At 35.9% G+C, this 22336-nt stretch overlaps 1 protein-coding gene across 3 annotated transcripts in view; it reads left to right on the forward strand.

The window, feature by feature from the left end:
• KLHL5 (kelch like family member 5) overlaps nt 1–22336 on the forward strand; it is an 88747-nt gene that overhangs the window by 14823 nt on the left and 51588 nt on the right. The window contains exons 1-5 of one of the 3 annotated variants that reach the window (XM_047091345.1): nt 2330–3936; nt 5038–5136; nt 18138–18320; nt 21143–21279; nt 21798–21994. In XM_047091345.1, coding sequence (XP_046947301.1) covers nt 3557–3936; nt 5038–5136; nt 18138–18320; nt 21143–21279; nt 21798–21994 — 996 coding nt within the window. In that variant the 5' untranslated portion in view covers nt 2330–3556. Of the gene's footprint in view, nt 1–2329; nt 3937–5037; nt 5137–18137; nt 18321–21142; nt 21280–21797; nt 21995–22336 lie in introns of those variants that run through there. The other 2 variants (XM_047091343.1, XM_047091344.1) reach the window with 2 other exon arrangements.

Consider the following 22336-nt stretch of genomic DNA (forward strand, 5'->3'; position numbering starts at 1 on the left):
AACTTGCTTTAATGGATATTAGACATCTTATAGGTAGACTATAATTAAGACACTCTACTATTGGCATAGAAGTAGACAGTAGGGTCACCTGGGTGTCTCAGTCTTAAGCATCCAACTCTTGATTTTGGTGGGATCTCATGATCTCATGGTTGGTGGGATCGAGCCCCACATTGGGCTCTGCTGACAGCATGGAGCCTGTTTGGGATTCTCTCCCTCTCTTTCTGCCCTTTCCCTGCGCGCGCGTGCTCTCTCTCTCTCTCTCTCTGTCTCAAAATAAATAAGCATTAAAAAAATAAACAAATAGAACAATTAGCATCCCCAAATTGATCTCTGTATATGTGAGATGCTAATTAATAACAAAAGTAATACCTCAATTCAGTGGAAAAGGGTGGTCTACATTAAAATTATATGGATAATAGAAGACTCATATTAGAAATAAAAAGCGCCAATAAATCAAAAAGATCAAGAGACAAAGGCCCTTTCACAAAAGGATGTCCAAATGCCCAGTAAATACAAAAAGTTACCCAATAACATTAATAACGAGAAATGTAAAATCAAATGGGATTTCACTACACACCCATCAGTATGACTAACATTAAAGACTGACAGTCCCAGTGTTTATGGAGTAACTGGAATCCTCATATGGTTTAGGAGTGTAAATCAATAATAATCAAAGTTGAACATGCGCATACCTTATGATGTAGCAGTTTTGTTTCTGTATATATATACTCAATAGGAATGCATATACATGTGCACCAGATAACATGGACAGGAGTGTTCATAGCAGGATTACTTCTAAAAATCTAAAACTAGAAACAACTAAAATGAGCAATAGAATGCATTTTTTTGGTTGTATGTTTATATAGTGAAATACTGTATAGCTATAAAAACCAACTATCAGCTGCTACAGGCAGCAACACAGATGAATTTCAAAACAATGGAGAGAAAAGAATTCTTTTATGTAAAGCTGAATGGAGATGATGGCAAGATCCTTATGCACTACTGCAGTGGCATTTCTCCATTATGAGGGTCTGTACCATGAACTGCAAGATGTTTGCCATTTTCACCCATTTCATGTCTGTAGCACTCTGTGGTCATCAAACAACTACAAATTTCCCCCTGCCCCCGCGACTTCCAGAATCCCTTTTTGGGGGTGTAGGAGTGGAGGGTTGGTGCTACCTCTGTTGAGAACCACAAAGCTAGAGTAATTGGAGGAGCCTCTTGGGGCAGTAGTGCCTGTGCTAACCTCAAAAGATGAGTAAGATCTTAATGTTTATGTATTTATTTTGAGAGAGAGAACGAGAGCAAGGTAGGGGCAGAGGGAGGGGGAGAGAGAGAGAATCCCAGGCAAGCCCCGTGCTGGCAGCACGGAGCCCGACGTGGGGCTCGAACTCATGAGCTTTGAGATCATGACCTGAGCCAAAATTAAGAGTCAGTTGCTTAACCAACTGACCCACCCAGACACCCCAGGATGAGTAATATCTTAAAACCAGAGACCTTGGGACACAAACAGCATGTAGAAGAGGGAGCAACATAATGTAGACTCTATCTCAACCAAAGAAGCAATGTGTCCTTGTTGGAAAATGGTTAGAAATAAAGGTGGATAGAGTGGAGTTATGACAGGTGAGCAGACAGAGAAAGTCATTTTACTCTCGAATGCATCCTTCATGCTACTGCCAAATTAATTTTTTAAAACAGTGCCCCGCTCAACGGTCCACTTGTTATTGCCTATGAGCCTTTACACCTTTGCTTTGTGCTCAAGGCATTTTATCTCATCATATTCATTCCAATTTATGTCTTTTTGCTCCTTAAAATTAATTAGGTATGTCTGGCTGGCTGGTCCATTGCTGTTTTTCCCCCTTTCTTTGTCAATATGCTCACTTCATGTTTTTATTAATATCTTCCTTCTTTAATAAAATCTATCCCCATTCTGTCTACATAGCTTACTATCCCTAGAGGCTTTCTCCCTAATGAAACTGGCCCATGCCACTCCACACCATCCCGATACCTCCTTTCTGTTTCTTACAGTATTTATGGTTTGTTCTACCATATTGAGCACAAAATTGTAGATAGCTTTTCATGCCTCTCATTCTTGTTTCTCTGAATAATTTTTATTCTTCTCGAGAGCTGTGTGAGGTTAAAATCTATACCTCCCAGTATTGTTGTAAGCCTCCAAAGCAGACTTTTTTTTTTTTTTTTTCTGGTCAGTTGATAATAGGCATTGTCTTTCGAGTGAATAGCATTAGATGCTGAGCACCTTGAAAACTCAAATTCTCTATTTGTAGATCACAGTATATTAATATTGCAACATTGTAATGTTTCTTATATTTAAATTATCAAATGCTTTTTGTGTCAGTAACTTGATTGAGTTCTTTTTGAAGGTAGGAACCAAGATGTTATGCAACTGTGTCCCTCATAACGCTTAGTAGGGTGTCTGGCTCACGGTAACTATTCAGTATTTTAAATTTTGATTTTTTTATTTGCTTTATCAGCTTGCCTTGACTGTCACCATCTTCAGACTATTTTTCTGTTTTGCTAACAACAGAGGGCACCATTAGGGTACTTGTACAGCCAAGAAGTAATCCTGTCAGTACTGGGTTGCTTTCTTGAACTATACTTTCCTCCTTCTAAGTGGTGTCATAGAAATTTGGAAACTATACTAAATTAAAGCAGCCCAATCCCAACTATAGGGCAATACTGGCTTCAAGTTGTTTATTTGAAGAAAAGAGTAAGTACTGTCATATTTTGATCCTGTGTAGTTTTCAGACTTTTTCTTTCTCCTTTTTCCTATTCTTTGCTCAAATGAAATCCTACCCCAGATCTTACTGTATTAATTAAATACACTCCTTTCCTGAAGGAAGAAGATAGAAACTGAAAGCCACAAACTGGAGCCCCACCTTTTTATTCCTCCCCCTCCCTTCCCCCAAAAAAGCACAGCTTAAAAGTCATTATTACTCATCTAATTAAACATGCTTTTTAAAAATGATTATTTTGTGATATCTCATTTAGGAATTTAGTATAAAAATAGAAACATTTTAGTTTTACAGTGATTTTTATGTACAAAGGAAAATGCTCTGGAATAAATTCCTTGTTGTAGCAATGAAAGAGTTAATACACTAAGCAGCAGAGACTGAGATATTGCAACGGGATAGTGCTTTCAGTTTCTGTCACTTGTGGTTTAAGAAAAGAGGGGGGTGTTCTGCATTTGAAAGGACTTTAATGAATGCTGTCAGTGTTTGTGAGAGCTAATGGTCAGTATGGGAAAGGAGAAAGGGGGAAAGTGCTCTAGCTGCTTCAGGATAGGTGGATGAGAGTTTGCTCTGATTGAATGGAATGTTCCACCCTGTTTCATCGTTATTCATTCTCCTTTGTTCTTTATATTCCGCTATAGTCGTATAAAAGTTAATGTAGATATATATGTGAATGTGATTTATTTCCTTTCAATCTGTTTATTGTGCACAGCAGGGCATAGACTTCTCTTGTCTTGGTTGGATGCACAAATCTGTGTGCAGTGCTTTTTGCCCGTTGCCTAGACGATCACTTGGTTTCTCTGAGGATGTCTGGTTCTCGTAAAGAGTTTGATGTGAAGCAGATTTTGAAAATCAGATGGAGGTGGTTTAGCCATCAAGCATCATCTAATTCTACAGTTGACAGCCAGCAGGGAGAATTTTGGAATCGAGGACAGACTGGAGCAAACGGTGGGAGAAAGTTTTTAGATCCATGTAGCCTACAATTGCCTTTGGCTTCAATTGGTTACCGAAGGTCCAGCCAACTGGATTTTCAGAATTCACCTTCTTGGCCAATGGCATCCACCCCTGAAGTCCCTGCATTTGAGTTTACAGCAGAAGATTGTGGCGGTGCACACTGGCTGGATAGACCAGAAGTGGATGATGGCACTAGTGAAGAAGAAAATGAATCTGATTCCAGTTCATGCAGGTTGATTATTTTCTTACTGTTAGAAATGGGGTATGGGGGTATATTCTCTATAGTGTTAATAATTTAGTGTTATTATTTATGTATGAAATCTATATAGCACTGCATGTATACACATAATACCTTGGTATGCATATATGGTACTTTTGCTAGGGTTTATTAACATGTTCTAATACTAATTTCAATTCTGTAAATTATAAAGACAACAAGTAGCATTCATTTTGAAATATCTTGTGTTCCATATATAGATATCGTTCTGCCTGGAAAGTAATATATAGTAGCAATTTTATGCATCATTGCCTTGCAGTTTGCTTCATTCATTTACCTTCTATAGTCATATGAAAACTGTAGGAGACATGACACTTTAGTTTGCAGCACATTAGTGAGTCATGTTTTAATTTTAATGAAAATGAAAGGATTTACAAGGAGATGCACATTGTAGTTGTCAATAATTTTTTTACAGCATTGTAGTTACAATAATATTTTTCTTATGGTTATTTCTCTTTGTCCTGTCTATGTTGTAGCTCTCCAGACTAATACAGAAAATACAGTAACATGTCTCTTTCTAAGATGACAGCTACTAATTCCTGTTACCTTCACTTCACTGAAAATTGTGCTGTTTAGGGAAGTGAAGGGCATTCCTTCAGGAGAGTATAAGGGAACATAGAGGAGCTAGATGTGGTTAATGGGTGAAGGCAGAGCAACAAGGGGAAGTGAGTTTGAGGAGAGAACATAAAGAATAAATTGGTGATTTCACAATGACTTCATTCATCTTCACCTTTGGAACCTGGCTTTATCTTTGAAATGAATTTTCTCATTAATCAGTTTAAACTACTACACTATATTATGTAATAAGTTATAGCATGAAAATCATCTTTCTGATTCAGCTTCATTCAGGAATATTTCTAAATATTTAAAGGCTATTTGTCTAATTTGATTACTGGATTCTTCTTTTAAAATTTCTTTCAGGTTTTGATAACACTTGTAATTTGTATGGTGATTATTGTCAATTATAGGCATCATAAGAGATGGAGACAAAATGAGTTCATATATTCAAGTATCTATTACTTAGGGATATTTACTGCCTTCTCTTCTAACCTTCAGAACATGGAATTCTGAACTGTGGTGTTGGAATAATAATAAATATAGACCAGTCATCTATAATCATTTGTATACTGGAGAGAGGGGCATATCTTTACATAGGTAACTAGTGTATTTAATTTTTAAACAATGTAATTAGTTTGTGATTTGGCATTATCTTAAGTGAATAGGAGACACAAATAATTTTAATATGGAGAGCAGTTGAGTTAGTGTGGTTTCATTGCTTTGTATTTTCTTTGGAGACTTGTTGCCATAAAGAGAATAATAATGTATATAGTAAAAGGTTCACGGTGTATCATTTTTGTGGAAAACCAAAAAATAATCATCTTTCCATTTGAAAATCAATACACTGTATCAAGAATATTTTAACAAAATCAGAAAAACAAAGCATTTATTTATCACCATAAATTTAAAAAATCTTAACCTGTAACTACTACCTGGAGAGATTATACATATGTGAACATATACAATATATAAAGTTGGAAAGGTTATACACACCTTAGTTGCTATAATTTACTTTCTTACAACAAAGGTTGTATGCATAACTAATGATTATTAAAATTAAGTTAATGTATTCTTTAGTATCCATATCAAAATATCATCTTAGTGGGATATTCATTATGAAAGAAAAAGGTTGCCTTTTTTTTTTTTTTTTAAAGTGAGAGATTATGCATAATTCAAGAATATAAAATTGACATTTTTACTTACAGGGGATATAAAAGTAAGAAAATGGTATTTTAAAAAATCTAAATGTAGTTGCTTTAAAAATGCTAATCAAGAAGATTGAGAAAGTAAATAATAAGATGGGAGTAAATAATTTAGATTTGCAGTGACCAAACTAATCCTAACATTATAATTTCAAAAATAAAATGTACTTTTAAAAAGTCTCTGATTTTTAGATATAAGAAGGGAAATAAATGTGTCAAAGCATCTTAATATTCCCAAAGGTTTTGAAATCTCTGTCCTAACATATTATTGCAAAAAGGGAAAAAATCCCACCATTCTGGATTTAGAATTGACATTTGTGTGTCGCTATTACTCCCCTGTTTTATACTAGATTAAATATCTGATTCTCACATCTTCCTTCAGTCCTTCAGCTCTGAGTCTTTGATCTTTGTCATAAGGATATATGTATTTGCCCCCAGCTTTGTGATTAAGTGAGCAGTCTCTGGGTGGTTGCCCTTCTACTGTAAACAAATCAAAAGCTGTCACTGTTAATGTCAAAAGAAGCTATGCTGACATTCATCACATTTTTGTATATAACTGGGAATAATTCTTTTTCTTACATAATATTTACAAAAAAGAAAACATAGTAAACATTTTATTTGAGTATATTATAGATTGGTATTTTAAAATGTCAAAGACATAACAGGGAGATACTTAACGGTAAAGAGAGAATTTCTTTTTTAAGCATTCGTGTTACTTACATAGGTAAATCTGAGAACTTAGATTGAAATTTTGAGTTATTAGAAAGAAAGGGAAAACAGCTGAGTGGTTTTACCTGCACAAAAATGCCAGCACTTACAGTGGGTCTGCGCAATTCAAGGTAGTAGTTAAAAGCATCGTAGGTTCCCTGTGTTTGATTAGTTGTATTCTAACAAGAAGAAATGTCTGTCTCAGACCTTAGACTTCCACTCATTTCTCCTGCCACACATCTAAATGATTTAAAAGTTTTTATCTTTTGACTTTGATCTTGGGTCTGTAACCTAGCCAGCATTTTCTCCGTGGGAATCATCTAAGTCATTACATTGACATTAAAATACAACATTTATTTTTTATACCGTGAAGAATTTTAGATCCTAAGTGAGAGTTGCCACCTTTTATGTGAGTACTAGGTTCCTAAGCCCTTAATGCAGGATGAATTCTTACCAGGGCCAGCAAAGTTTACATTTTGACCTACCTTGTGACCATAGATTAATACTAACACAGTTTATACTTCACTTGATTTGCCAGCTTTGAAATTATGTCATTTTTGACATATTGGGGGAAATTTCATTATTTCCAGCTTTGTTCATAAAGTTAGACCTTAATATTTTACATGTCAGATCTCGATATCATACTTTAGGCAATATGCATAAAATATTACTGTACTTTACAAACATTCAAAACTAATAATAGCTAATACTGACTGGCTGCTTAGTATCTGTGAGGCACTGTTTTATGCATTTTAGTATTAAGTCATTTGGTCTTCACAACAAATTTGAGATAGCCACTGTTACCATTCTAATTTTATAGATGAAACCAATGAAGAACAGAAAGCCTAGATAACTTCCTCCAAGTTTGTAAGTGAAATAAAACTGCATTTAAAAAAAATGAACTTATGGGGCGCCTGGGTGGCGCAGTCGGTTAAGCATCCGACATCAGCCAGGTCACGATCTCGCGGTCCGTGAGTTCAAGCCCCGCGTCGGGCTCTGGGCTGATGGCTCGGAGCCTGGAGCCTGTTTCCGATTCTGTGTCTCCCTCTCTCTCTGCCCCTCCGCCGTTCATGCTCTGTCTCTCTCTGTCCCAAAAATAAATAAAAAACGTTGAAAAAAAAAATTAAAAAAAAATGAACTTTGTGTTTTTACAACTGTTTTAGATTTACAGGAAAGTTGCAAAATAGTGTAGTGAATTCCTACCCTCAGTTTTTCGTATTTTTAATATATTAGTGTGGTACATGTTACTATTAATGAGCCAGTGTTGATACATTATTATTAACTGAAGTCCATACTTCATTCAGATTTTCTGAATTTCTACCTAATGTACTTTTTTTATTGTGGGATCCTCTCCAGAATCCCAGAATCCCATGGTATATTTAGTTAGCATGTCTCCTTAGGCTCCTCTGGGCTGTGACAGTTTCTCAGACTTTCCTTCTCTTTGATGACTTTGGCAGTTTGGGGAGTACTAGTACTGGTCAGGTGTTTTGTAGAATGTCTTACTCAATTGATATTTGTCTGATGTTTTTCTCATGATTAGACTGGGGTTATGAGTTGTGGGGAGTAAGACCACAAAGTAAAGTACATTTTAGTCAACATATCAAGGATAAATACTATCAACCTCACTTACACTGTTGATATTGACCTTGATCACTTGGAAGTGGCTGCATTTTGAGCTCAAGCAATTAAGATGTAGATTTCATGCTCACACACCAGTAGGCAGTTGTCTGTGACTATTTCATCACTAAGTTCAGCTTGGATTAACATAATAGTTAATGATTCATTCTAAACCAATTTCACTTTCTCTCCTCAGCTAATTTTCTTAGCCTGGTTCTTGAAAATGCCAAGCCTGGCTGGCTAACAGGTATAGTTTCTTAACATGGCCACAACTCTTTATCCACAGTCTTCCATCTGACCCATCTTAATTGGCTGCTCATTCCTTTGTGTTTCAATTACAGATATCCTTGCTATTCTTTAACTCTTCTTGAAGCATTTAGGTCCTCCTCGAGGCTTTCCCAACAAGGGGTTATCTCCACTTTTTTTAAGCGCTAGCTACCTTCTTTTCTTAACCCTCTTTATGTTGTCTCCACATCTCCTTGTTTGAACCAGTCTATTATTTCTGGTATGGTCTGAAATTTAAATCCTCTACATTTCCACATGAAACGAATTCTGTTTCCGGGGATTGCAAAGAAGTTCAACTGTAATGTACTTGTATCTGGGAAGGTTGTATTGCATGTTCTGTCACACATATATGCCCAAATCATAGCATGGATTCCCTTGACCTAAAACTGAAGAACACATGTGTGTGTGTGCACATGTAGGTGTGTATGTGTATGTGTTAAATATTTAGTATACAGTGCAAGGAGTTCATGAACCTTCTAAAGCATCCCTGTATGCTGCATCACTGTGCCTTCTTAGTTTTAAGCAACTGAAATTGGCTGGTTTAACAGAATAGGAATTTGTTGGAATCATATGAGTTCGCAGAGCTGCTGAGAAAGCTGAAGAATCAGCCTAGGAAAAAGGATTGGTGCTACAATTGCACAACTGGCCTTTATAACTCCAAATTTTAAAGGCAGAGAAACTGCCTTTATGCCACTTATTGCTTGTTCTTTATTTTTATCCATTTGGAACTAGATAGCAAGGTTTTACAATTTTAATGTTAGGTATATTAGGCATGAAAACAATCACACCCTGCCACACACACACATATACACCCATATGCACATAGCCATATAATTTGGTCATTTAACTTTAGGGAGCATATTAGTAAGGGATAGGTTAAGATGATATAAACAAAGAGATTCAGAAGTACAGTGGCTCAAATAAAATAGAAGTTTATTTTTCTATTTCCTAACAGATAAGCAAGCAGCTCAGGGCTGATAAGTAGCTCTGCTTCACAAGTTTACACAGAGATCCAGATTCCTTCCATATTGTTTCTCCATCCTTCACATTCAAAGCTTACTCAACTCCTTCTCAAAGCTACTCAACTCTTCATTCTAGCCTGTGGGAAGGACCAACAAAAGAAAAGGGAAGATATTAAGCGAATAGCACAAGTTGCATGTATCAATTCTGCTCATACTCTTTTGTTGAAAACCTAGTCACGTGGCCACAGCCAGTTGCAAGGGAGGCTCAGAAATGTGATCTTTACCTGGGTAGCGATGTGTCCAGCAAAATTCACTACTGTGGTAGAAGGAAAGAATGATTTTGGAGTTATAAACAACAGAGAGCAAGGGATGAAGACAGCTGAATAGAGTTCTTTAGAGTTTTTTAATTAGTTTTTTCCATTTTATGTAGTATTTTTACCACAGAGATATTGGAAAATAGAGATAAGTATAAACAGAAAAATAAGAACCACTATCCTGCCACCCCAAAAATAACAGCCATTAAGAATTTGGAGAAGTGTTCTTCAAGTATATTTTCTATACATATTTAATAAATATATGTATTTTTCAAGTGAAAATCTGAATCTTACTGTAGATTCTATTTTGTAACCCACTTTTTTGCCCTGATGCAAATATTAAAATTGGGATTTTTTGTTGTTGTTGTAGAAGACAGAAGCCCAGCTCAAACTGACTAAAGCAAAAAACGAGAAATTTTTGGTTCATATAAATAAATTAAAAATCCACGGTTAAAGCTTAGTTTTATTCATGGCTGAATGCAGATACTCAAATAACACCACAAATCTTATTACTCTTCCTCTCTAGATTCTGTTTTCCTTTGTGACAGCATTTTCTCGGGCAGGTTCACAGGATGGTAGCAAAAAAGCCACTGGCAGCTGCATGTTTACTTTTTATCAGCTTAGCAACCTCAATGGAAAGAGAGTGACTCTTCAAAGAGTGCCAGCTAACATCTTGAAATTGACTCTTACTGGCCTTGTTTGGGTCATGGGTTCATTCAAACCAATCATAATTGCTAGGAGATGTGATACTCTTACCAGCCAGGTCCCAGTCCAACCCTGTTCAGGGGGAAGATCCATCTCTTCCCAAGCCATGTGGACTGAGATAGGGGAATGTGTGGTTTCCCAAAAGGTAGACATGGATCTGTTACCATAAGAAGGGATCCTGGATAGGCAAAAACAACGTCCGCTAGAACAGTTTTCCTTGTCGTTAACTGTTACATCTTTTTAAATGGCTGCTTCATCCTCCCCTGCACAGATACACCTTTTGTTTAACCAATGTTCTGTTTCTTTTTTAGAATTTGGGTTGTTTTCAGTATTTTCCTGTTAGAAACAGCCTGTGATAAGCCTTCCCTGTAGCAAGATCTCTATTCATCTCTATACATACAAATGATTGTTTTCTTTGGATAAAGTCCCAAAGGTGTGCACGTTTTTAGGGTTTTTTATTTGTATTGTCAGAGTCATTTCAGGAACAATACTACTATTGTTTTTAATTTATTTCTGTTTTTGAGAGAGAGAGCACACGAGCAGGGGAGGGGCAGAGAGAGGGGGAAAGAATCTCAAGCAGGCGCTGCAGTCAGTGCAGAGCCCAACATGGGACTTGATCCCATGAATCCGGGATCATGACCTGAGCTGAAATCAAGAGTCAGACTCTAAACCGACTGAGCCACCCAGGCGTCCCAGGAACATTACTACTATTTTAATTCTCTGCAGCATTGTATAAGAGTACCCATTGGTCCTTTCCCTTCACACTGGTTATTAAGACAATTTGATTCTTCTAAGACATTTAATTCTCTCCACCATAGGTATTCTGGCCCTGGTACCAGGAAAAACTCCCTTAAATTCCAAGATCAAAAATATTTGTCTTGGGCGCCTGGGTAGCTCAGTCAGTTAAGTGTCCTACTCTTCGATTTCAGCTCAGGTCATGATCTCATGGTCGTGAGATCGAGCCCCATGTCTGGCTCTGTGCTGGGCATGGGACCTGCTTATGATTCTCTCTCTCCCTCTTCCTCTGCCCCTGCCCTGTGCCCTCATGCACGCATGTTCTCTCTCTCTCAAATAAAAAGTATTTGTCTTGAGAAGGGAAGAGGTGAAGGTATTCTTTTGCCTTTCCTCTTGTCATTTCTTTTTATACACCTGCCTTGTCCTCCTCTTAAAGGACACAACCTCAAATCTTCTTACCTTCTTCTTCCTCACCCACTTAATTCCAAGACACATTTCAGATCTCACCTGCTACTTGTTGCCTTTCCAAACACTAGCTCATATTGATCTTTCCCTTCTCTATATTCCAGTAGCACTTACACTCCAACTGGGGATATACAAAATGATCAGCTGGAGAAATGGCAAAAATAGATCTTCTATTTACATTTTATCTTATGCTTTTTTATTGAAGTGTAGTGACAAGCAATATTGTATTAGTTTCAGATCTACAACAGGGAGCATTTGTATACATTATAAAGTGATCACCACAATAAATCTAGCTACCATCTGTCACCATACAGTTATTAGAATATTATTAACCACATTCCTTTATCTTACTCTTCAAAGCTCTATCTTTGCTATGTTTTAGAATATAAAAACTGTACAACGGTATCTGTATATCTTTTATAAATTAGTAAATATCCATATATTTGGGCACATGCTTAAAAGTATACTGAAAAGGACATGCATAAAAAAGATTTAGAGACTGCTAGCCTATACTAAGCAATTTACATTCTTATTTTACATTTGTGGTTTTGAATATTTGTAGAGGATGCCAAAAGATTCATGATCTAGTAATTTGCAATTTGCAAAAGCATGAATTCTGAATGCCAGAAGCTATGAGGCAGATAGCTAGGAGTAAATCACAGAGAGAGCAAGCCAAGCAGACCAGTTTGAGTCTCATGCAGCTTTGTTTTCTATTCAAATCTACATACAGTGTAATTTTTATGAAGTGATTTTTTAAACTCATTTTGAAGATTTACTCCATGAAGAAAGCCTAAAGCAAATTCTGATGATGAAAGTGAAGAAATCTAAGTAGTTTTTCAATAAAAGGCAATGTTGGTCTTGGTACGTATTTTGTACGTGTGAGTGTCACATGTATGAAATCTGAGGAATTGCAAGGGTTAGGCAGTGTTGCTATTTAATTTTCTTTCCAGTTCATGAAACTTTTCAAATTCCTTCACTAAAGATTCTATCTTTGTTTGCAGCCCCACAGTTTCTAACTTCTGGTGCAATATTGTCTATTAAGAGTTACTCTGGAAATAGTTGATGAGTTTATTCTGTTTAATACTTGCCTCCTTGCTATGTTTAGGCGTTTTCATGACTTATAAGTTCATTGCCTACTGCAGCGGGGCAGTAAGCTAAAAATTAAATGTTTCTTTGTAGCTTGGAAATATTCAGCAATGCATAGTTCTCCACAGTGAATATCCATTATGAAAGATTTTAATGATTTACCATTGTAGTAACATCATATAACTAAAACAAAGCAGAGATGTTAGATGTGTTTCCTCTGTTATGTGAAAGATTGTGTAGAATCTCAGAGAAATATATTTTTAATGCTCTGTAAGTGGCCTATTCTTAAATGATTGTATTGTGGGTTTTGATGTCTACTGGGTTTACAAAAGACCATTTTAATTAGGAAGTATGAAATTTAGTTATAAAATTGATAATGCTGGGGATCATTTTTAAAAAAGACAACCAACAAACCAGCCAAACAACATTGTACAAAAACAAAAGACAGGCCTTTCCATTTGCCAGTGAAAACATAGGATCTACCAACAGTAGCTTACCTTGACTGTGTACTTTGTGCTAGAGCTACTATGCATTCATCATTTCATTTAATAATCCTCCCATGACAGATTCTCTAAAGAAAGTACTAGGTATTACTTATTCCTATTTCTCTATTGAAGAAGTTAATAGAACTTTCTGCATTGATGGAAATGTCCTATATCTGTACCATTCATTTTGGCAACCATTAGCCCCCTGAGGTTATTGAGCATTTAAAATATGACTAGTCTATCTACTAGAACTGAATGTTTAATTAAATTTAATTGTAATTAAATTGTAGGGGCGCCTGGGTGGCTCAGTCAGTTAAGCATCTGACTTCAGCTTAGGTCATGATCTCACAGTTTGTGAGTTCAAGCCCTGCGTTGGGCTCTGGTGCTGACAGCTCAGAGCCTGGAGCCTGCTTCAGATTCTGTGTCTCCTTCTCTCTCTGCCCCTCCCCCACTCACACTCTGTCTCTCTCTCTCTCTCTCTCTCTCTCAAAAATAAAGATTAAAAAAACATTTTTTTAAAAATTATAATAGCACTATGAGGCTAGTGGCTAATTTACTGGAAAGCACAACTCTAGAATTTTCCTAAAATGTTCACTACCCTATACCTCTCCAGTTCAACTCTCCAAACCGAAATACATAACAGGAAAAGAAATGATAAGGAAATACTAACATTATAAATTACATGGAGCCATAGTATTAAAAGCAGTCTGATTAGCCAGGGATAGAGATGTGATCTCTGTCCCATGAAAACCTAAAAGACTTTTCTCTTATACCTAGCAAAAGGGTAGTCATATAGAAGTAAACATTTGTCTAAAATTCTTAATTATATCACCTGTGAAATCACCCTCATTCATATTGTACCATCCTCCTCCTTTCATACCCTTAGAGTATATACAGGGAGCTTCATCCTTAAGGATGAAGGTAGGCAAGAATTTCCATTTCTTTGTGAGTGGTTTGGGCAACACTCAATGCTTCCTGATCCTGGCTCTGTAACTGGCTGCCTGTGTGTCTTTGGTTGATTACATTGGCCATTTTGGGCTCTGGATTTTATCTCAAAATAAGGGAATTGGGTTAAATGCAACTAGATTTCTCCTAGATGTAAAAATTCTATATATAGTTTTTCTAATGGCCAAGGTCCTATAGTTGTATGGAGATGTGGTAATTTTTTTAAGTTTAATTCTTGCATTATCAAAAGTGTATATGTAAACCCCCTGATTTCTTAAAACAAGAAATGCTAGGAAGCTGTGCAGCTCTTTAAGTCTTTTGAGTAGCTGTTTCTTCCTCTTTCATGATCCTTTTGTGAATGGATGGCTTCACTTTTCCATGTATACAAATCAGAAGCCTGCACCTCTTTTGATCTTTCATTTGTAGCAGTGGATTGAAGTGATTTCTATGCCCAGAGATCTCAGTTATTAATTGTCATATTGAAATAATATGTTTATTTAATATGTGATGGCAGTGGAAGCCTTGAAAAGGAAATAACAAAGTTTGAAATGTTATTTTAGAAACAAAAGTTGTTGTTTGTTAATATGTATATGTATAAACGATTTTGATGTGTTACCTTTATGTTCATTTAAAAAATGACAAATATTCCATTAAGTTCAACTAGTTCATTTAAAATATTTTAGTCAAGGGCACCTGGGTGGCTCAGTCAGTTAAGCGTCCAACTTCAACTCAAGTCACGATCTCACGGTTTGTGAGTTCGAACCCCACGTGGGGCTCTGTGCTGACAGCTCAGAGCCTGGAGCCTGCTTCAGTTTCTGTGTCTTCCTCTGTCTCTACCCCTTCCCCCATTCACACTCTGTCTCTCTCTCAAAAAAAAAAAAAAAAAAAAAAAAAAAAACACACATTAAAATATTTTAGTCAAAAATTCAGTTTACACATGTTTAAAGTATCTATTGTGTAAAGTTGTAAGTTCATCACATGCTGATTTGTATAATGTATTTGTCTCTCCCTGAAGTGCACACCACTACCCTTCAGCCTGTGATGTGTGTTCAGATCGCCTGTAGGGCTTTCAAAAAATGTGATGTTTAGGTCCTACCTCAGACCTAGTGAATCAGTCTTAGAGAATGAGGCTCTGAATACAGATGCTGAAAGGCTCCCCAAGCTATTCTTATTCATTGCAGAGGTTAAAGAACCAAACATCCTGAAAGTTCTTGACAAGGAAAGAGATGGCCTATTTATTAATTGGGCTTATACCAACATCAAAACTAGCCTGTAATGATATTATAAAGCTCTATTGTTCTTTCAGAATTTAACATTGATTAGAATTTATGCTTGGATAATGGCAATTCATCACTCAAAAACATTCAGCTAACTCATTGCCTCGCCATTACTGAGAATTTAACATAAGAAATGTGATCGGAAATGTAGGAACCCTAAGAAAGAAGCACTTGATTTATTCACTTGATCTTGTTCTTGAAATAATTTGTGGTTTATGAAAATTAAATGTTCTAATTTTCTTTCATTCTTAGATCAGTAAAACTCTTAAAATCACTTGTCAATGTTTTGACAATATAAAACTTCATTTTATTGAAAAATATTTTAAATCTTCAAATCATTATTCACCAGTTACCATCATTTGTTTTTGCTCATGTTTTCTCCTAGATTTTAAAATAATTTTTAATTCTCATTTATTTGTATAAATACACATATATTTACATATTACTTTATTTTTATAATAATTATCTCAAATGTAAATTTGAGTATATTATATTGGATTTCCAAAGTCACTACACCAGTATTCATAGTGTATGACACATGCATTCTAGATAATATATATTTTGCTTCTGTTATTATTATTGACAGTTTTCCTCCCAGAACATTTTTTAGGGCCCATATTTATATGCATTAAAAACGTGTTGGGCTGGGAGAATTTAGGAGAGATATATATTAGTCAATATACTGCTACCATCTAAGACAGATAAATCTCAATACAATGTGAGAATTCTTGTGACTATAACCTATATGAATGATCTTCCATGTGTCTATACTACCTCTTCCTTGATCTAAGCCCTCAGTCCTCTCCATTCAACTCCTATAAGAGAAGGAAAGCACGAGAAAGGAACACCTGCTCTTAGCCACTTTAGCCTGGAGGTGACACAGTTCATTTCTATTATAAGACCACACCTATCTCTGACAGAGGCTGGGAGATGCAGTCTAGCTATATTCTCACAAGTAAAAGTAAAAGGGTTTTAAAGGTGAACACACAGTGATCTCTGTGACAGGCCTGTTTCTGTCATGTATGAACTGCATGACTCCTGGCAAGGCACTTGCTCTCCTTGGCTTCAGTTCTCTTTACCTTAAACATAAAAGATACAATGACTTTTTCTTTTTTGGTAAGATTATTAGTGGTTTATATTAAGAATATTCTCTTAAGATACGATGAGAATTGAATCAACAAAGCATTTGTCAAAATCATAATTATCCCTAAAAGTAGATCTGGCAAGAAATGAGAGCTAAGTTATGGCATAGTCAGTGGTTATGTAATTAATTGCATAGCCAATGGATGTTGATTATGTGATTCAAGTGATTGTGGGGGTGGTGGAGAGGGGTGGACCTAGAACTTAATTCTTGATGTTAACCTTTTTACTTTTTCACCATTTCCATCAGTAAATCATATGAAAACTCACACTTTTCAAATTATAATTTGGAAATCTCAAATAATTTTTAGATATCTGGGTTAGACCATCAAATTTCCTTTACCTATAATATAAGTTGTAGTTTACCTGGGCTTTTGAATAGTGACTAGAGGGTCAAATGAATTATTTATAACATTATTTTTATGACAGTGTACAGTTGACCCTTGAACAATATGGGAATTAGGGACACCAACCACACACATTTGAAAATCCCCATATAACTTTTGATTCCCTGAAAACTTAACTATGGTCTGCTCTTGACTAGAAACCTTAAAAATAACAGTCAATTAACATATATTTTGTATATTATATATATTATATACTGTATTCTTATAGTAAAGTAAGCTAGAGAGTAAAGAAAATGTTATTAATATCATAAGAAAGAGGGGCCTCTGGGTGGCTCAGTTGGTTGAGTGTGGACTTCAGCTCAGGTCATGATCTCACAGTTTTTGAGTTCAGGCCCCACACAGCAGAGCTGTTACCTCTGTGCCCTCTCTCTGCCCCTCCCCTGCATGCGCTCTCTCTCAAAAAAAAAAAAAAAAAAAAAAAAAAAAAAATATATATATATATATATATATATATATATATCTCTCATAAGGAGAAAATACATTTTTAGTACTGTACTATGTGTACTGAAAAAAATCCATGTGTAAGTGGACCCACACAATTCAAACCTGTATTAGTCACAGGTCAACTATGTTTTATATTCTAAACAGTTACCCTATAAAATGAACTGTGGAATATAACCCATTTTTAAGTAAAGGGTGGCTTGGATTTATATCTCTAAAATAGTTTCATTGCCTTCCCTCCTTCAAAGAATAATGTCTTACACCCTGAAACATAATGTTAGGAGATACAACTATCATTATGAATATAATTTGGCTCTTTTTCAACAGAGATATTATGTTGACCAGTAAAAAGATCTCAAAAACAGACACCACAAAGAGTATGTATAGTTACTAATAGGTGTCACATTCACTCACAATGTTTACAAGACACATGCATTTTTTGAGCCATCATTGAATTTAAAAGGCAAAAATGAATCATTACACGTTACTGTTGACTGATAGCATCAATTACTTCTATTACATTTAAAGGGTTTTAAAGGACGTGATAGAAAATATATTTTCAATGTGATAGTAATATTTCAACGTTTATTTATTTTTGGGACAGAGAGAGACAGAGCATGAACGGGGGAGGGGCAGAGAGAGAGGGAGACACAGAATCGGAAACAGGCTCCAGGCTCTGAGCCATCAGCCCAGAGCCCGACGCGGGGCTCGAACTCACGGACCGCGAGATCGTGACCTGGCTGAAGTCGGACGCTTAACCGACTGCGCCACCCAGGCACCCCGTGATAGTAATATTTCAAAAGGTGTGTTCTCTTTCTTTTCAGGACTTCCAATAGTAGTCAGACATTATCATCCTGCCATACTATGGAGCCATGTTCATCAGATGAATTTTTCCAAGCCCTTAATCATGCGGAGCAAACATTTAAAAAGATGGAAAACTATTTGAGACATAAACAGTTATGTGATGTAATTCTGGTTGCTGGTGATCGCAGAATTCCAGCTCACAGGTAAATTGTTTTCTAAGTCTCTATATGTGAAAGTATTTCCTTGCTAACTTAGTGATGTATGTTGAAATAATTTGTTCCAACTAACTATTAGGATAGGATGCTTTTGGGAAAGGGTATCTTTCATGGAATTTCTACAAAGAAAACAGTGCATGTGAAATTATTACACATTAAATGACCCCAGAAGGGTCACTTTCCCTCTGCAGAATGACAAAAACAAAGCACACTAGCCTCAGATTGGTCAGTATTGTTTGGTATAGATTTCAGCTACTATGAGCAGCTTTCCTCCTAAATTCTACCTATTAAATAACTTTAAACAAACTCAGTGGAAATGAGAGCTGTATTTAGAAGCAAAAAAGCTAGTGGAAGGAAATGGCAAAACCTGTGAAGAGTTTTAAAATAGTGACACCTGTTCCAACTTCTATTTGCTGACTTCTCTAAGAAATATGAAAAGCAGTGATGCTACTATTTTTTGAAATAAGAAAAGGAAAAGAGAGGTGTTTAATAAAGAATATTTCATTGTTTCTTTTCATAATTCCATATTCAATTGTTCAGTGTTAATCACTGTGAGGACCTCAAAGGGTTGTTTTTTTTTAATGCTTTCAAAAACTAATTAACACTCTGTCTCAAAGGTTTTCTTAAACTTTCCAAAGTGGAAGTGAAATCCTTAGGAAAAATGGGCTTGTTCTTAGTTTCCAGTGATTCAATGAGTATACATTTATTGAGATGCTACTAGATACTGTGAGAAAAAGCATTGGTTTATTAGAAAAGACACTTCAACCTGCATTTCATAGAGGCCCCTCAAATTCTATTATTTCTAAAACAGAGTTCATTACCTTCCCTTCCACGTATGTGTAAACTCTCACCATCTAACTCAGGTTACCAGTGCCAGACACTGCCAACTGGTCTCCCTGCTTTCACCTTTTCCCCCTACATTCTTTTTTCTACACAGCTACCTGAGTGATCCTTTAAAAAAGAACTCAGATACAGTCACTCCTGCAATCAGACTTTTCAGTGACTCCTCACGTCGCTGATTGTGAAAGCCCAAGTCCTCACAGTGGCCTGTGTGATTACCAGTGCCTTCTTATGCTCTGTTCAGCTCCTGTCCTCGTGCACTCACAGCCACCATGTTCCTTGTATGTGCCAGGCATGCCACTGCTACCTTTGGGTTTTTGCTTTTGCATTGGCTGCTACTTTGCCTGAATGCTATTCCTAGGCACCTGTATGGCTAATTCCCACACCTCCTTCAAGTCTTTGCCCAAGTGCCACTTTCCAGTAAGACCACTTATTTAACCCAACTGCCTACTCCCCATTTGCCCTTATCCTCCCTTTCCCCCTTAGCACTTACCACTCTTTAATTCACTATTGCATTTACTTCTGCTGTTTATTATTTATTTCCCTTCCCTCTAGAATGTAAGACTCCATGAGAGAAGGGATCTTTTGTCTGTTGTTTATACTGACAATATCTAGAACAGTGCCCAGTTCTTATTAGGTATGAATTGGTTTGGTGAATAAATGAAATAAATGAATAGGCAGTTCTCAGAGGAAACCTGAATGACCAATGACTGTTTGAAAAGACCTTCAATCTCACTAGCAATCAGAGGAATGAAAATTAAAACAACGAGGGGCACCTGGGTGGTTCAGTCGGTTAAGCGTCTAACTTCCACTCAGGTCATGAGCTCACAGGTCATGAGCTCAAGTTCATGAGTTCATGACTGCTGACAGCTCAGAGCCTGGAGCCTGCTTCAGATTCTGTGTCTCCCTCTCTCTCTGCCCCTTCCCCACTCACGCTCTGTCTCTCTCTTTCAAAAATAAAATAAGCATTAAAAAAATTTTTTTAAACAACAGTGAGATGCCCCTTAACACCTTGCACATGGCCCCCAAATTTAACATCTGACAATGTTGTGGGAAAATGTTCTCTTTCATACAGTGCTGGTGGGGGTCTAAATTGGGATAGCACCTTGGAGAGCAATCTGGTAAACTGTGACTTAGCACTGCACACCTGGGGAGGGAGGAGAATGGAAGTAGAGGGGAACACAGAGGGAGCTTCAACTATTATCTGTTAATATTTAAAAAAAAATAAATAAATCTATATAAGTGTGCTGACATGGCAGTGTCTCCAAGACATCAAATAAAAAATGCACATTTCAAAATATATATGTATAACCTATTTTTCTTCATACATGACTATCAAAAATCTGATCAGATATAGATAATATATAATAATGTACTATTACAAAAATATTATAGTTTTATAGTATTACAACAAATACTATAATAACAAAATATGAACATTATAATATACAGTAATAAAAAAATCACAAAAGTTAAAAATAACCTGCTAAAACCATTCTCAAATGTCTCCCATATATTTACTGTTTCTACAATTAAATTTAAAAAAACACACACACACAAAACCTTAGGTTATTTCCAAAAGTGATAAACAGAAAATAAACTCTACACTTTTTTTCTTTTTTTATATGGTCAATTTCATGCTGTGGGCTTTAGCTTTTCTTCTGGATGTTTTAAAGTGATATTTGAGTAATGAATGGGTAAATCATTTACCTCAGCAGAAAATTTTCAGTAATGGTAATTTATTATTCCAAGGAAGGAACTAGAGCATAAAGCAATTTGTCAAACTTAAAATGCATTTCCCAGTACCATGCACTTTCTATGGGTAACAAATTAAAAAAAAAAAAAAGAAGGAAAGAGAGAAAGAGAAAAAAAAAAGAAGGAAAGAGAGAAAGAGAAGCAGCAGCATTTATTGATGAACATCAACTTTATAATGTGGTCACTGATTTTTTCTTCTTCTGATATGTTCTCAGATTGGTGCTCTCCTCTGTCTCTGATTATTTTGCTGCCATGTTTACTAATGATGTCAGGGAAGCAAGACAAGAGGAAATAAAAATGGAAGGTGTTGAACCTAATTCACTATGGTCCTTGATTCAGTATGCATATACAGGTAATAAGTCTGAAAATGTAAATTTAAAACCTCTTAAGGTTATGTTATATTCTTAGATTTCAGATTTCTGCTTCTAGCAAAGCCTGCCACAGCTAACAGTTAATTCTGTTGTTGTCATCACCCCTAATGATACTTCATAAGTTAAAATCTTTATATTAGAATCTTTAAAGTGGTTATCATAACTAAGCTTATGATTGGTATTTTTAAATGTTAATATAATAATTAGATGAATTATGTAATGTTTATAAATTATTTGCACTTAAAATTAGATATGCTACTTAAAGCATCATTTAAAAATTCTGAAAATAAACCATTAGTTTTTTATTTTAATAGAAGTCAAAGAGCTAATGATTTTTTTTTTGTATTTAGTACTTTTCTTTTTGGACTATCTTAAACCATCCAGGTCTGGAATTCATGTAATGAACTCTTGTTTAGAATTATTACTATTAACATTGATTATTTTATAAATTAAAGTTAATATAGCTCTATAGTTCATGGAATTTCTTTTTATCATTAAGGCCGCCTTGAATTAAAAGAAGATAATATTGAGTGCCTGCTATCTACAGCTTGCCTTCTTCAGCTTTCACAGGTTGTAGAAGCTTGCTGTAAGTTTTTAATGAAACAGCTTCACCCATCCAACTGTCTTGGAATCCGTTCTTTTGCTGATGCCCAAGGTTGTACAGATTTGCATAAAGTGGCTCACAATTATACTATGGTATGTATTTTCTGAAAAGCAGAAAGGCATATATATATGCTCTTTACCCCATTCCTTATTGTTGTGGGCTTATCTACATGTTGCTGTTTCCCCATGGCTCTGCCATATGTTGTGAGGTCCAGGTTTACTGTCTAATGCAAAATATTTTCATTGAGTTATGAGGGGAATCACCAAGTAATATTTCTCCTGGATATATGAGTCAAGCCTGAAGTTATTGTAGTTGCTGAGAAGCAGAGCAGTGGCCTGGGACTGTTGTATTCAAGGTTTTCAGATCTGCCACTTTTTAAAGCAGGATCTCCCCTACATTTTCCTTTGTAGCACCTGGGTGTATTTCAGAATTGC

The sequence above is a fragment of the Lynx rufus genome, unplaced genomic scaffold (assembly GCF_022079265.1).
Source record: "Lynx rufus isolate CCGP_SWC_20201006 ecotype Redwood Valley unplaced genomic scaffold, mLynRuf1.p SCAF_3, whole genome shotgun sequence".
NCBI classification, from domain to species: domain Eukaryota; kingdom Metazoa; phylum Chordata; class Mammalia; order Carnivora; family Felidae; genus Lynx; species Lynx rufus.